We start from the raw sequence: 17,025 nt of genomic DNA, 5'->3' as shown, positions 1-17,025 counted from the left end.
TGATTGTTTAAGTTTACACAAAGAAATGTTCATAATTGGGAATTCAGCCGAGCTGAGAGAAATTTGTATCCGATACCCGACTGTCATGGTCGGTATAATACCCGGCATCCTCGTTTACAGCACATACTGCGAGTTCAACAAACCACCGCTGAGAGCTGTGCTTTGACTCTTTGTGTAGTTCACACACCTGGTGATTATTTCTGATGTTTATTTATGCACATCTCTGGGAGGTTTTTCAATCCGGTGAAATATTCAGAGCAGTCTGAACAGTCTGAGGGAGCCTAAAGGTTCCTGGCGGAGGCTTATTCTCCTGACGCCACATGGAAGTGGCACTGTGTGAGGTTGACAAACAACGCAAGCCGGCAATGAATGGGTCCGTGCTCGGAAGAGAACAATCGCTGCATTCAAAGTTCCCAGCAGTCATACACTTTATCAGCTTTGTATTTGTATTTGTATTTATTTCCATTTTCAGTCAAAGGTCGGTCATCATCTCGGCTCTTTGGTATCAAACAAGGCAGTATATGCTGCGGTGAATTAATGTTGTAGGCTCCCATGCATGCCACAAATACTGATTCATTATATATGGTGCTTCTCAGACCTAGAAAGAAGACTGACGAAAGGACAATAAAGGATAAAATGCAATACATGAATTACAATTCAAAGAATACATGGTGTGTATTTATATGCAATCCACAATTAATGGAACACTCACAGTTTTTTTAGGCTCTGGTACTGAGAGAATGTGTTTGCTTTCAGTTTTTGGAGCCGGTTCCTTTGTAGCGACCTGAAGGATAAAAAGAGAGTCAACATCAGAATATTGAATAAGGTTTACACCGCTGATCACGATTCAGTACTATTGCATTTGAACAGCTGATCAGCTCCTCCTCCGTCAAGGTTATACTTCTAACATTCAGGTTTGAATTATTCAAATTCCTAATAAATGGGGCTTTTGAGCCCCATTCAAAACACTTATGTTGTCATGGTAAATAACCTAAGAGGCCTTTTTAAAGTCCTTCACCCATGGCATGCTTTTACTTTGGGAGTGTCTGACATTGTTGCGTCTCCTCCCTGGTGTTGTGATTGTACTACGTGATTCTGTATGACCTGGGTTACACTGTATAAGGCACAGTGAATGTAATGTTACTTTAACCTTTTGGTATATTTCTGTCCATGCGCACATGCTGTGCCAAAAGCTTCTCTCGTCAAGTTATTATATAAGTGGAGATTGACCTTAATAGGTACAAGTTTTCCACTTCACTTATCAAAACATGTCGGGCCTCGTGCAAGAACATTAAAAGTACTCTTATCCTAAATTCCTCGTACTGATCTTTCCGTGACGTTTGCTCGTTAACCAAACTCTCTAAACTGCGCAGACTTGTCATAAATCCCTTGATTTAGCCTGATGAATTTCACCTGTTCACGAGGAAGTGTGCATTTCAGAGATTTGATCATCAGCGTTAGAGAGGCAATGATTAGTTGATTGACAGGAAATTAACCTGCAACTATTTCGATGATCAAGTAATTGTTTTTCAAAGCAAAAGGACCGAATATTTGCTTTTTCCAGCTTCTCAAATGTGAAGATTTTGATTTACTCTCATGTGAACTGAATATCTTTGGGGTTAGGACTATTTGTTGGACAAAGCAAGACATTTTAAGGTGACGTCTTCAAATGTCTTGCTTTGTCCAACAAATAGTCCCCAAAAACTGATTTGCCAGCTGCTTGTGTTTAGCAGTATATATGACAAAGACTCAGAGGCAGACCTTTGAGCAGCCTTGATCCGTGTACTCTGTATGTGTTTCAACTCTGTTCCTTCTTGCAAGAATAAATGTCCTGTGATTCATGATTTTTACATCGGCCTCGAGTGAATTTTTCAAACAGACAACATTCAAATTGCACTCAGTGACCACTCAGAGCACTTTACAACAATAGACAGCCTTCACCCATTCACCAACAACACGGGGAAGGCGGGACCCCCGATTGCCACCGGGTATTTCGCACAATGAGGAAGAGTCAAGTTGCTTGTGAAAGTAACAAATAAACACATAGATTACCAGTCACTGGTGGGAATCTGAACTCTAGTGTTCTTTTGCTCTCAAACTAAATTCATATGGATGACAAAAGTCTCTTGCTTTGATCAGCTGCGCTTTAAACTCACAATGAGAGACGGGCTCTTTGACCATTTCTAGGCAGCAAGGTTTCAGAGGGGAGAAAAAGTGTGAAATAGTATGCCACCCAAATACGTTATTAAGCAAATGATTCTGTGCCAATGACAAAGCAGACACTTTGTAAGAGATAATGAGGACAGGCCAATCTGCCTGGTAATTGCCTTGATATTCCAGGCCACATAAAAACAGCCTAAATTGCCCCATAAAGTCTGAAACAGGGTATTGTACTTCCATCAAACATTGGCAAACTCTGTCGTAACTACAGGGTTACATGTCCTTGTCTACATGTGAAAAGGTATTTTGTACCATTGTCCCAAATTAATGAAATCTTGAAATATAAACCTCTCCAGATGTAAGAAACCAAGTGTGTGAGGCTGGCTCTCATACAACTTTCAAGGACATACATTACTCATCAGCTGAATGTGAAGGGCTTGCATTAGTCACTATCACCAGCGATTCATCTGTAATTCTGGCTTCAAGTAAATCCGGCTTCTCACATGCTGTGGCAGTCACAGCCAGGGATGGAGGCTTTCTGAGGATGGCTTTAAGATACCACAAAAACTCACATCATGGTGACATTCATCGCCACCACTGGGATGTCTTGAAGCTCTGTGCCGTCACAGTCCAGCTCCAGGTCTCGGCACTGGCAGAGCTCAGGAATGACACCCAGCACTGGAGAAATGGAGGGGAGAGAGATGGAACATCAGAGGACACTCCAATCAACTGGTCATGCACCGTCGAAGTGTCAACACTTCAGCGGTTTGGCTCAATGCCAAGTTCGTCCCGCTGGAAGAAGTCCTGAGATTAAAGCAGCAGAGAAAACAATAAAACCAGAATTCAGTAAGAGTGACTTGGAGGATAAACACAGGTTGGAAATAGCAGGTTTCTCAATATTGCATATTGAGTATTCCTGGTTTAAGACAGCTTTGATTGTCTTTCATTAAATCCCAGTATGGATATGCACGATGTGATGAAATGGAGCAGATAAGATTATCTAACCAGGCATTCCTGAATCCAATGAATGCAAATTATCTTTGAGGGCACATACGTATTAACTGAATGCTTCACTTTGACAGGCAAACTTATTTTCCTTTGTGGAGATTATTACACATTTGAGACAAGTCATGTTTCGCTCCCCTCCCAGCGAACTGGATGTTTTCAGAGTAACTATTTACTGAGGCCAGTAAATCAAAAAAAAAAAAAAAAGAAGTAAAAAAAATAAAAGATCTGAATATCCTGAGTGGGTCCACACAAAAGGAAAGGTATTTTTTGATCGATAGATATTTGCTGAATAAAACACAATTATTGTAACCTTGCAGGTATGCTTACTTTCAAATAAACCCAATTTGCCATCAAATAAAACAAAGAAAACAGTCTCCTTACAGACAAAGATGTACATGGATCAACAATGGGGGAACTGCAGAACACATATCTTGTTGACAGCGCTTCAGACTCACTGTGAATGACACTAGACTCTACTGCCCCTCTAAAAGAGAAGATAATAAAACCAAGGAAGTTCGCTCCATGGTGCAAATCACAACACCATGGCAACAACATTGGCGTTCCACCAATTTGTAAGAATCTCGGGTAGTTTGGTGATATAGTCTTGAAACATAAACGAAGGCCCTCCGTAATGCCAGGGAAAAATAACAGAGACAAATAGGAACCCCAGGTTTCCCTTCAGCACCGTAGCCAGGCTGACAGACCTCAGTAGTAGTGACTTCATGAACTTCTGTAATGATAAGATTATAACTATTAGAAACAAGATTAATAATCTCCTGCCCTCAACCAGTACCGATCAATCCTCAACTCTAGGATCCTTAGAAACCGCTGTAAACCCTGATATATATTGAGATGGCTTTTCTCCCATCGTCGTTGACCAATTGACTTCAACAATTTCTACGTCTAAACCTTCTACTTGTCTCTTAGACCCTATCCCAACTAGGCTGCTTAAAGAAGTTTTACCTTTACTTAGCACCTCTTTCCTAAATATTATCAACCTGTCTTTACTAACAGGCCTTGTACCACAGTCCTTCAAAGTAGCTCTAATTAAGCCTCTTCTTAAGAAGTCCACTCTTGATCCAGAGGTGTTGGCCAACTATAGACCGATCTCTAACCTTCCCTTCCTCTCTAAGATCCTTGACAAAAGCAGTCGCAAATCAGTTGTGTGACTTTCTACACAACAATAGTTTATTTTAGGAGTTTCAGTCAGGATTCAGAGTGCATCATAGCACAGAGACAGCGCTGGTGAAAATTCCGAATGACCTAATTGCATCAGACAAAGGACTTTCTGTTCTCGTCAGGGTTCGACAAGGTTCTGTGTTCGGACCAATCTTGTTCACCTTATATATGCTTCCTTTAGGCAATATTATCAGAAAACACTCCATAAACTTTCCTTGTTATGCAGATGATACTCAATTATATCTATCGATCAAGCCAGATTAAACAACAAGTTCGGTAAACTTCAAGCACGTTTTAAAGACATAAAGACCTGGATGACCTGAAGTTATTCTACTCGGCCCAGCACACCTCCAAAATCAATTATCTAATGATATAGTTTCTCTAGATGGCATTACCCTGGCATCCAGCACCACCGTAAAGAATCTCCAATTTATTTTTGATCAGGACGTCCTTTAATTAACTCCCAGACAAAACAAATTTCAAGGAGTGCCTTTTTTCACCTACATAACATTTAAAGAATCAGGCACATGCTGTCTCAAAGCGATGCAAAAAAATGTGGTTGCACATTTGTTACATCAAGACGAGATTACTGCAATTCCTTATTATCAGGCTGCTCTTATACGTCTCTTCAATTTCTCCAGTTGACTGTACGAATAAAAAAAGAGAGATCATATTACTCCTATATTAGCTTCTCTGCCCTGGCTCCCTGTAAATCCAGAATCAAATTTAAAATCTTTTTCCTCACCTACAAAGCCCTTATTAATCAGGCACCATCATATCTTAAGGAGCTTATCGTACTATCTTAGCCTACTAGAGAGCTGCGCTCCCTGAATGCAGTCTCAAAAAGTAGGATGGGAGCGAGCGCCTTCATTTATCAAGCTCCTCTTCTGTGGAACGAGCTTCTAGTTTCTGTCTGGGGGGCAGACGCACTCACCATATTTAGGAGTAAGCTTAAGATTTTCCTCTTTGATAACGCTTATAGTTAGGGATGGCTCAGGTTTGCCCATATATGCTGCTATATGCCGAGACTGCCGGGGGACTTCCTAGGATACACTAAGCTCCTCTCTCCTCTTCTCTCTCTCCTTCCGTATGAATTCATGTCCTATGCACATTACCAACTTTGCTTCTTCCCCGGACACTTTCTGCTTTCTCGCCTCACAGGTTTCTCTGGACCGTGGTCTTGCCTCCTGCCATGGCCCTGCCGACACCCACTGCTACTATCATTATTATCAATCACATTCCTATTACTATTACGATACCATTACTGTTTTCATCATAAGATATGTCATTTACATGTCTGACATCTACTCCAGCTTTGCACACAAATAAAAAAAAGGTATGGAAAGCATACCAAGGTTAGAAATGAGCAATCTGTTGACATATATCTGACATATCCAACGCTTGAACGAAGCTGATAAACAGGGAAAAGGGAGAGCGGAAATTAGAGAGCCTAAAACAATAGGTCCGCAACAAGGATTCCCTCATTGACCAGTTTGGTAGTCAACATGCATAAAAGGGTGACTGTAAAACAGGTTTTTATCATAGCTTTTTTGTGAATGTGCGATAAATACGTAAAGTATTTCAATCAAGGGACAGACTTAGCCTCCTTTGCTTTTGAAAGAACTAAACACTGGCTAACACAGTGGAATTATTTGTGCTCAACATAAGCTACTGTCTTAGCTTGGTTTACTTTACATTAAAAAAAGAAGTTCCAAGCTCCCTCCTGTGATTCATCATTGATGCAAAATGTAATTGTTGACTCCTGATTTACGATGATGGATTACCTTATTTTTGCAAGCCTGTATTGTCAAAGCTGTTTGCTGCTGAATTTGGGGGGATGAGTCTGAAAGGATTAGTTGAATAGTCAATTAACTTTTAAGGGATGGAAGATACAAACACAATGTTTATCACACTGAAATTGTCCTTTAATTTGTTTATTTATTTTTTGGCATTGTTCAGAAAATAAATGTTTATCCTGTCGTATACCAGTTTGATCTACATTCATGCCGTTAAGATATTGTGAATACCCACATCTAGGATGATCAGTAGCCTTTATACATGTACTTGGTTTTATTGTATTACTTTTTTTGTTGCGTTTTGTTGTTACTTTTTATCTGAAGCTCCACGATGAGAGCATAATGCATCCTGAAGTTCATGTTGTCGCCAACCGGCCCCCATCCCATCTCTACAAAGGAAACCAACCAAACCAAGTCACTATGACACGATCCCTCACCGGCTTCCCACCCACAAACTGTATGCGATTAGGCACCTCAACAGCAGCTGGTGATAAAAGCCAGGCCGCTGTAGGCTCTTGCGCTGCCCACGAGTTCCTTTAATAAGAAAACAATCTGTAACACAGCAGCGATGACAATAAAAAGAAAGGAAAAAAAAATCAAGGACAATCAAGGACAGTTATATGACTGGTAAAAGTTATTTTCAGGAGTACCAAATTGACCAATCTTTTAACAATGCAGTTTAGAAACAGAGCAGTACTTACAGCACACATTGGACTTGGTCCCAGTGTTATAGCTGGGCATTCCAAAATAGTTGTCGAAAAGATTGGGCCACCCGTTATTATCTCCTGGAAAATAACACAAGACAGACAAAGCGATTACAACCCATCATTTTTCCATCAAAACCAAACACCTTTTTTTAAGTATGATTTGAGGTTGTCCAAATGTCCCTCTCACTCCGTTGTGATTCACAGAATGACCTTCACCTCGCCTACAGCAACACAAAGGCGAGATGAATGTTCTGCTGCTTTATGATGGCTGGAGGTATAATGCAAACATTTATTCTGATGTTTATTTGTACAGGGATAGGTATGGAGCATAAACCAATGCCACACACCACACTGCTGTAAAAACCCTTTACCCTGCCCTGGCAGTCTCGTCACACACCCAAGTCCAGATTCCAGAGAAGACTCCTCACAGGTGATTTTCCAACTGTCCATCAATTTTCTTCAAACCCTGGTGCTTTATGGTAACTTTCAACTTCAGCCAGGAACTAATCCTTAAGTCACTGTGCTGCTGTGTCTCAGGTAACTGTCGTTTCATCTTTATGAGCCAGCCATTTCACAAAGCCTCTGCTATTCTGTCAAATGTATTACTATCATACATATATGGTGGAAGTTAATGTGTAAGCAACATAAGTTAACTTTGTTGGGGTTAAAAATGAATAAACCGGAAAATCTTGCTCTTGCTCAAATTGAAGATAAAGAGGAATTTTCCTTGAGTAATATATCAACCACAGCGATAATAACACTCATTAGACCGCTAATCAGACTCTCGTGTGACCTGCAAGAAGGTATTCACCTTTTTCATTAGCAAGGATCTTGTGGAATGAATGAATAATTCCATATTAAATGTACATAATGATTTCATTATTACAGTTTCCTTAAGTCCCACATTCATTCCTGGCAGTGCTCATGGTGAAATTCAAAGAAATAACCCCAACAATCATGTGAAATAACTTACAATGAGGGTGTATTGATTTCAAGTCCCGCACCTTATACAAAGGTGATGCAGAGTCCACATGATCCGCATGACAATTGTGCCAACGCAGTGAAGTTCAAGGGGGACATTGATATCATGGCAATCCCTTCAATACCTGCCGAGATATTTCGCTCAAAACCACCTCATGGTGGCACGAAAGGAAAAGTCAGGGGATTTCCAAAGTCATCATCAGTTATCGTCTGTAATAACTGAACAATCTCTGTTTAGTTATACAGTAGTGAAACCCTGACCTCTCTCTGTACCTGCGAGCAGCAGAACTTTAAAAAGGAGACAGGAGGTCTCTTACAGATTTGCAGCAGTGTCGATGTGAAACGCCAATACCACAAAGCACAGTTGATTGAATTATGCACTCCATCAGCGGTGATAAAAAGACAGCGCTCCTGGCACCAATTGATAAGCTTCCCATGCATGTGTTTGGATAAAGGACACACCAGTTTCAAACACTGACCGAATTGAGAGATATAAAGCTCTGATTGACTCTAATTACCTCTGCTTTTTGGACATTGGTCCATTGGTGGGAAACAAAGATAAGGGAATTTGCATGTTCTAGCTGTGCCTGCATGACTTTTGCTCATGGTGCTCTAGTTTGTGATAAGCTGCGACCAATTTGCCTCTATGAAACCAGAAGCCTCGAATGAATTCAGAAGTGAGTACGCTATTGATTGGCAAGATGGCATGTTAGTCCACCCTTCCTTTTTCCTCCCCTAATGTGCTGGTTTTTCATCTTGTAGGATTTAATGATGTTGTCATGGCTAATTGGACTCCATTTCCTCATGTCTTTGAAGCACATCTCCTTTTAAATACGAGTTCTTCTTTGATCATGTTATGATAGCTCCCTGGAGATAGTATTGACTTTTGTATTGGCAGTAATGGCTTGTTACACAGTTTAATTAATGAATGCTATGATGGAAACTGCTGTGATAAATGGATCCCTATGCTGCATGAAAAATTGCAGTAAAAAGGTTATTTTTATGGATTCGGTTGTTCTGATGGAAGCAGTGTTTGTTATGTTGACGAAATGAGAATTTTATCAATTGTATCAAATGACAATGTGAAAATAATGTGAAAATGTGAAATGGGTCACTCGTGGTCATGAACCGAGAGAGAATTATCTCTTGAATCTGCAGCTCCTCTCAGCTTTACGGCGAGTTTCATTTTGTTTAGCTGTGCCGCCAGTTTACGGTTTTGTTTCACTCCCACCGCTCTCGTGGCGTAATTTTAAGCTCTAAAAACCTGCTGTACACAATACGCTGCACCAAACAGCAGACTAACAGAGTTAACTGGGGAACAACATGGGGCATTTAGCAGCTAAAAAGCCAGATATTTCCATCAGGAGTTGTAAAAAAGAGCAAAAAGAAAAAGGACTTTCATTCATCAAGTGGACAGAAACCCAACTCAAAATGAATGAAAATGGTGCTGGATGTGTAAATAAGCAACTGTTTGCGAACAAGTATCGGATCTCAGCCGGGAAGTGGCCGGTCCGCGTCCGCGGCTGGCAGGCAGGCTGGATCGTCTGTGTGACACCCGAGGCTCGACACAGGAACGCCAAGACTACACAGTTGATCTCCGAGGAACTAACTGGAAGGCTTCTTCGTACAGGTGAAAACCCGAGGCTCGACACTGTACGGCAGGCAAGTCGAAAAAACGAAATGCATCGTTAGTAGCGGATCTTCAGAGAGTGCACAAACGGACTACTCACGGGTCGGCATACCAAGTAGGTAAACGGACGGACTGACAACTGGGATGAGAGTGACAGGAGTATTTATGTCAGCTGGAGGCGATCACAGGAGATGAGGCACAGCTGTGGCTACGGAGAGAGGCGCGGCAGTGGGCGGGACTCGTAGGAGGACCCCACTGAGGGAAATACAGCAGAGTCAGACATAAATCCTCACACCCTCAGCTTCTTTCCAGTGACTGGTGTGACTCATATTCCTGTAAACTTTGATAATTCCTTTTGATGTGCAGTCAATAATAAGCCTTCCATTGTATTTCTGTTGTCTTGTGTAAACGTGATGTTTGTGTCCACTGTACGTCCTGGCTTAACTATGTGTGATTCTGTCATATTATATCAAAACACCTCCATAACGTGTGAATACTGTTTTTCACACCTGAGGTTTTTAGTCCTGTTTCAACAGGAAACCATCTCATGGGAGCTTTAACGACTTAATGACTCACGTTTTACGTGACAATGTCTAAACAACAACCCACTCAGGATTAAATGGAACCAATCTGGCAATCTGTTTTTGTCTGATTTAGTACGCAAACATGACAGCGAATCCTCATGGACACTGAATTCTAATTAGCTTTTCAGTGATGGAAGCTGGATAACAAAGACAAAACATAACTCAGCAGGTGAGCAACTCCCATTGGGATAGCAAGGAGCAATTCATTTTTCAAGTTCAATGACTGACAGATCAGTCTCGCATCATGCAGCTTTTGGCTCAAAGCTCCTTTCAGTACGCGACTGCAACAACAGGCTTGTTCAAAGAGCATAAAAACAATCACTCCAAAAAGCTCACAACAGCTTGAAGTTGGTAAGATACAACTGAGAAATAAACAGGAGAGAAGTAGTGTTCTTCAAATCCAACAATTCATCAGACCACACAGACTTGTTTTGTTCTCACATAACCTTGTTTGGATGCTAGCAAGACAGAGCTGCTAACGCTAGCCTAAACTGTGATACCATCCAGGATTGACTTCAACAGAATGGGGAAATACGACACAGTGAACACTCTAGTCATGAATGTGGCCTTCAAAAACAAAGTAACATGGAAACCCACAAACTGTATGTATGGTATGTATTTTGGCAATTATGTGCTAATTGAGCTGAAATGTAATCCTCCTATCGTAGGTAGTTAGGTAGATAATGTTTGCAACTTGGAGCAGGCACACAACGTTTATCCCATTCGATACACTTTTGCTCATGTGCGTTTGGTGTTGGACCTGCTGTGCTTCGTTACGATTGCTAAGCTACGATTGGACAATCACTGAGGGGAGGGTTTAAGCCAACTTTTAATTGCATCATAAAAAGACAGAAAGTTTTAATGTTCTTTGGGGTCGTGTTTACAATCCATTTGTTAATCTTCAAAATTGTTTTGTCTGGAAGTAACCTACATTTATGAAAGCCATGCATGGTTAAGACACCACACATGGGAAATCTAGCTTTTTGCAATTAGTCACTGCCACCCAATGCATTGAAATATTATATTGAGTTCATGTCATTTTCAGTCAGCAGTGGAATTCGAGGGGAAGAAAACCATCGATGTAATTCCACGGTTTGATTAACCATGAAAGTGAAATTATCAGAATTTCACTGAGTCACTTTGAACTTTGCCTTCAAAAGGCAGATTAATTTGTGACTCATTATATCATTGTGATGATAGACATGAGTTAAATAGCACAAAACGACTGATGCTCAATGAAACCAATATTTGAAAAATTGATACCGTCATTGCGGCTCAGAGATCAAATGCCACAGTGATACAAAGGGAGGAGGAGGGGGAGAGACTGTGGGAACATTGCAATGTAGCCTGCACACTATTTGAAGTCAAACTGAAAGAGACAAACATGAAATGCCTGCAAACACACAGACAGGACTTAGAGAAATAATTAATTTCATTTCTTTCTGATAACAACGCCAAACCTTTCCACCATCTGTCAGCGACTTAAACGAGGTGGAGTGAGGCTTCACGCTCCTCCGTGGGCTGGGACACGTTGTTGTGAATGTCCTAATTGAGCCCACTTCAGATCTATCAAAAGAGTACAGAAATACAGTATGATCTCAAACAACAGGTCTGACCTACATTGCTCCTGGAAGCATCCTATTATGACCTGGATCCTCGACTTGTTTTCCTTCTAAACATCTAATCAGGAACTACCTGGGATGCCAAGTTAATATAATTAGGTAGTTGGTAGGACAGAACATCAGCAGTGCAACTGTATGCGTCAGGGGCTCGGAGCGCTACTACAGAGGATGCACGTAACCATTTCTTATCACGATTGTCAGGTTTTCTATAGGATTCAGTGAAGAATTCTGGTTTTCTCAGGGGCAAACAGGTGATACATGCAGCTTTTAGTCACATAAACATGTAAAGTTTGTTTTGGGGCAGAGGGCTATCCTAGCAAACGCTCAATGCTCTGCAGCAGACATGGGCCATACCGAATGTAACTCACAGTGCAGGAGAAAGGAATAACTCCTTTCTGGCAGAGTCGAGTGAGAGCACTTACGTCTTTGATAGCCAATGCATTTCCAATCTTATCTTGGAAGAGCCTCATCTTTTCCATGCTCTGTTCTATTCCATGCAAATCGCTGCAGGAGAAAGCCTTTATGAATGATACACTGCAACAATGTAAGCTGAAACGGTTGGATGAATCAATTCTCAGGAAACGCATCATCCACCTTAAAAGTCTTTGATGTTCATTTCAATTTCATTGCACAGTGGGCTTGAAATGGAAAAAGTTGACCCTGTATGTCTTTCCTCATTCTTCAATGAATCTGATCTTCTCGAGGAGGATTAACCTGTAAAGACCAGTGTCACACCAGCGAACTGCACCACCGGCATTACGGTTTAGCTCAAAAAAGGAATTTAGTTTGGAACAAATAAACAGCGGGTGTTTGCAAAGATTGACTGAAAGAGAGCAGGTTTTGCACTTAAGCCCATTTCACACATTAAGTGAGACCCAGAAATGTTCCTGAATTGATCCATTCCTGGTCATGTTTACAATGGAGTTTATATGACACAAAATGGCAAATTTCCTACTGCATAGCATTTGATTGGAGCAGTAAGAAGAGGTTTGACGATGGGGAATTGTGTGGGTCCCCATGTGACGGTAATGCACCAAGAAACGCAGCAATTTGCCAACAAGGGCAGGGAAGCGAGTTAACGAATGCATTTAGGTGAGTAACCACAATAAAGCTCCACAGGGCACCTTCATTACTAACATAATTACTTTGGTTAAGAAAGACCTTTAAACAACAGCCCCACTGTTACATTGTGTTTCATTACAGAAATGAGTGAGTGTGACTTTATCTCATTTTCGTAATGAAACATTCATTATTGATCAATAAGTGCTCTTTTCATTTGGCACTACAATCGCAGCTCATATCAAGACTAAGGGCCTCGACATTCGATTAACATAAGCTGATGAGAGGCTGTTGTTGCATGCAACATTGGCTTTTCGAACAAAAGCCCCCATAATGAAGCAGCTGTGAATTCTAATCAAATATCATGTTGGCCTTTGTGACGTTACAACCCAGGGGGAATGCAACTGTGTGGCTTTAAAATGAAACTAATACATGCTACGGAGACGAAGCAGACACATCAACGAATCAACGGCCTCACAACTGTTGGTCATTTCATCGTCAAGCAGCATTTAACTTGTTCAAGAAAGCTCTTCTGATATGGAAACTTTTTCTGCTCATACCCTTTTGAATTACTTTGACAGTGATTATGTGTTGTGTTATATCTATTACATTACATCTACACAGTCTGGTGATGAGTGGATTGGGGCTCAGTGGACTTCTCATCTTTCTCTGGGAAGGTCTAGTTTGTAGCATCTTGAGGCAACTAGCGGTGAGGTTGCAGATTGTAAACAACTGAAACTTCTCCTGCGTGCCAAGCGTGAAGGAGAACCAAGGCTGCGGAAGCGAGAACACGAATGGCCCTTTCTAGTATGTAGATACAAACGTCTCATTCTAAGGTAATGAAAACACCGTAGTCTCCTTTTCAGGTGACTAAACATTCTTAATAATATTATATTGCATTTCTACACTGTTCATTTAAACCCTGTGTTTGCTGCAATCAAACCTGGAGCCTTTTGGTGATCAGACATCATCTCTGACCATCGCATCATCCTTTTATGTTTTGTTTTTTTCTTTTTCCACAAAAGCTTCCATCATTGTGACATTGCAGAAGAACACGCCTGTTTTATCCTCCTCACGTTGAGCCGATGTGAAGTATTCTTTGCTCAGTGATTCCCTCAGTAAAAACAGCATTTCATCTTTCAGATATCTGAATCTTTGGCTTTGATGTCTTGCAAACTCTGACAGACAGCCAATGTTGATACAGTGTTGAAAAGCCTTTCAAATCCTCAGCCGAAATGGAGATTGAGAGTTTGCTATATCGTCAGCCATAGTTGGTAACAGTGTTGTTTAGTGAAAATGTGAACAAAAAAAAAAAAATCTTCTGAAGTTTCTGACATCAGTTATAACATTACAAAAGCTAGAGATATGAGATAATGCCCTGAAAATTCTGAGCCCATTCGAGCTGACATTCAATTTAAATGCCACGTAAACCCACAGGGCCCATACATGCTGCTGTCAGTCAGCATTTGTGTGATTGATTCATATTTTCTAAAAACATAATAACTTTTTCAAAAGCAACTTTTATGGGGCCTAGATGGCTATGACTATGATCATTACTTTGGTTTGGGGCTTGTGCAATATTTCTTGCAGGAACAGATATCTTATTATAAAAGAGCACAACCTAACATTCATCATACACGGAAGAGTATTTTAGAAAAGGCACGAGTTAAAGCAAAAACACAAAAGGTCTGTAGAAATAAGACGCATTAATACAAATTAGGATGGTACTATAATTGACCTAACAAGTCCTGTAAGCAGGTTTATACTGAAAGGTAGCCGTGGAATAGAGTTGTTGTTGTGCTAGTAAACAGTAGCTATAGTATTCTGAGAAGTGATGAAAAAAACAACTGCATAATACATTCTGTCCTTCATAGAATATATACAGGTTGTTTCACAAAGTTCTGGCCACACTGAAAGATTTATTGGAAATGTTGCCATATTGCTCAGACAGTTTGTGCCGCTTGCGTCCGTTTATTGAGGGAAAAAGAAAAGCTTATTTTCTGCTGTGGTGATTTTGTGCAGGAGAGTGGAATCAAATACAGAAAACTGCCTCGCTTGTGGGAGTAGGACAAGCTTGGACACGTGCTAAAAATATATTTTTGAGTCGTGATGAACTTTTCTTCATGTCTCACCAGTCAAAGGATAACGCGGGAGTTAATAACAACACTTGACTGTAAAGTAACACCTGATATAGCTTATGCTTCTGTGCAAGGTATTGATTTAATATAGAGCCACAATTTTGTATTCTGGTGACGTAAATCCTATATCTGAACTTGCTCGGACATGCAGTTCAGTTTACAGTGTGGAGATGGATTAATGACACTCGCCACACTCTTCATCAATAAAGAGAAAATTCAAACGTACCATGTGGAGTATGTATCCTTGAGGCTTTAAAATGTGTTGAATGCATTTCCTTCCTCATGAAATATTTGCAAAGGCTTTTTTAATGTTGAAAACATTTTTCTACAGACACATCTGTAGATGTGCGAGTAAAAATATGCTCCTGACAACCTCCACTCTAGACACACACACACACACACACACACACACACACACACACACACACACACACACACACACACACACACACAGGGTTGATGGGAGTGATTGAATATTTTGAGTGATTGAAGTATTTTTTACCGTTTTGAAATATAAAGCCTAAAATAAAATACATAAATAAATGTACTGAAGTATTTCATTATTATTGCTATTATAACAAATTACATACGAACAAATTGCATGCAGTATAATTATGTAACCTGCATATTATTGTCACGCATACAGGCTGGACACACGGCCTGCCCTGTACTCCCTGTTCCCCACCAACACGTCCCCAGACCAGACACACCTGGTGGAGATCTGCACTCTCCAGAGTCAACTTCTCTAATTCTAAATTGTGACGCTTCTTCTAACATTATACAAAACAGTGTGGAACAGATCAGTTTTTTTGCTCCAACTAAAATATTGTTGACAGGCTCAGAATAAGTCTATCATCTCGGTATGTTTCAAATCACATGTTCCCAATCATTGTCTTGCTATTTGGGGAAAGCTTATGAGACACGACCAGCTTAGATGTGCTGCTGTGATGTACAGTACACATGGCTTCCTGTAGAGAGTAAACACTATTAGCTCTGTCAGCACCGTTAACTGGCAGCCGACTCTCCAACACTGCCGACAGGACTTGTGTCAGTCATGCAACTGCCTTGTTAATACAGACATTTTGACACAACAACACAACAATCTCATCACGGGAACTAAAGGAGAAACAATGCAGTCACAGTAAGACAAGCCCCCCCCACGCTGAGTCTCACTCCCTGGGTGTCCTGCACCCCGACAATCCTGGCATATCATCAGACACGATCATATGCTCAATTTCATCCCTCCATCATTAATGCTCAGTCCCTGGTGCTCATTTATCTCCCCCCCCCCCCCAACCTCACCTTCTGTTCCAACAAACTAACTGGCTTACTTAAACAGTAGTAACATACTAACTCTTGTTTTATGCCTACATTCTCTGTGTAACAATTACCACCATCGACAGGGACCAGAATCATTTGACAGAATATAACGGGACTGTTGCTGGCGTGAGTGGTATAGAAATATAATTTTAAAACCGTAGTATGCTCACTACATTTAAAAAATTTGGACAAGCACGATAAAATACATGTTTGCGTAGTCTTCCAGATCATTCATAATGCTGCTCCTCCTCCGAGATACTTTGTTACGCTCCGCTCAGAAATAACAACACGAGTCACAAAGTCAACCCCTCGAGGGGGAGAGTAGACTTCCAGAACGCAAGACCTCTCATCCCTCTCTTTTATGGCCATTAAACATGGGAAACATCTCCCAACAGAACTAATGACTACAAATCTACAAATGCATTTTGTAGATTTGCTGTCGGCATGAAGTGAAACAGCACATGGTCATAAACATTTCCTCTAGAAGCAATGAATTACCACAGTTCTCCTCATCTGCTTGATTTCCACAGTCATCGATGCCGTTGCAATGCAGGACCTGAGGGAGGCACATCGTCAGGTTGCCACAGGGGAAATATCCAAGGGGGCACGCCGCCTTCTCCTCTGTGATATTGAGCGCTATAAACAAAGCAGAAGATCCAAGAGTGTGATTATGAATGGAGCATTTGTGCCACGGGTCTTTATTAGAGACACATTGAGAGCCCTTGAAAGATGTGAGTTACTGTGAGAAACTTTTTACTTTTCACCAGAAAGCCCTTCAGCTCAGACCCCAACAGAAACCAGCCCACAGCTGACAGACCCACATCCGGCTTCGCTGCTGCTT

The 17,025-nt window shown here is 40.9% G+C and overlaps 1 protein-coding gene across 1 annotated transcript in view; it reads right to left on the bottom strand.

Moving 5' to 3' along the window:
- Positions 1–17,025, bottom strand: part of rxfp1 (relaxin family peptide receptor 1) — a gene marked incomplete at both ends in the record, with an annotated part of 31,092 nt that overhangs the window by 10,894 nt on the left and 3,173 nt on the right. The window contains 4 exons of the mRNA XM_079269224.1: positions 713–784; positions 2,733–2,838; positions 6,845–6,928; positions 16,683–16,820. Of these exons, the coding sequence (XP_079125350.1) occupies positions 713–784; positions 2,733–2,838; positions 6,845–6,928; positions 16,683–16,820 (400 nt within the window). The remainder of the gene's footprint in view (positions 1–712; positions 785–2,732; positions 2,839–6,844; positions 6,929–16,682; positions 16,821–17,025) is intronic.

This window comes from Melanostigma gelatinosum, assembly GCF_949748355.1.
Source record: "Melanostigma gelatinosum genome assembly, chromosome: 5".
Taxonomy (NCBI): domain Eukaryota; kingdom Metazoa; phylum Chordata; class Actinopteri; order Perciformes; family Zoarcidae; genus Melanostigma; species Melanostigma gelatinosum.
Note: the sequence above shows the minus strand (reverse complement) of the source record. Positions and strands in the feature narration are given on the sequence as shown.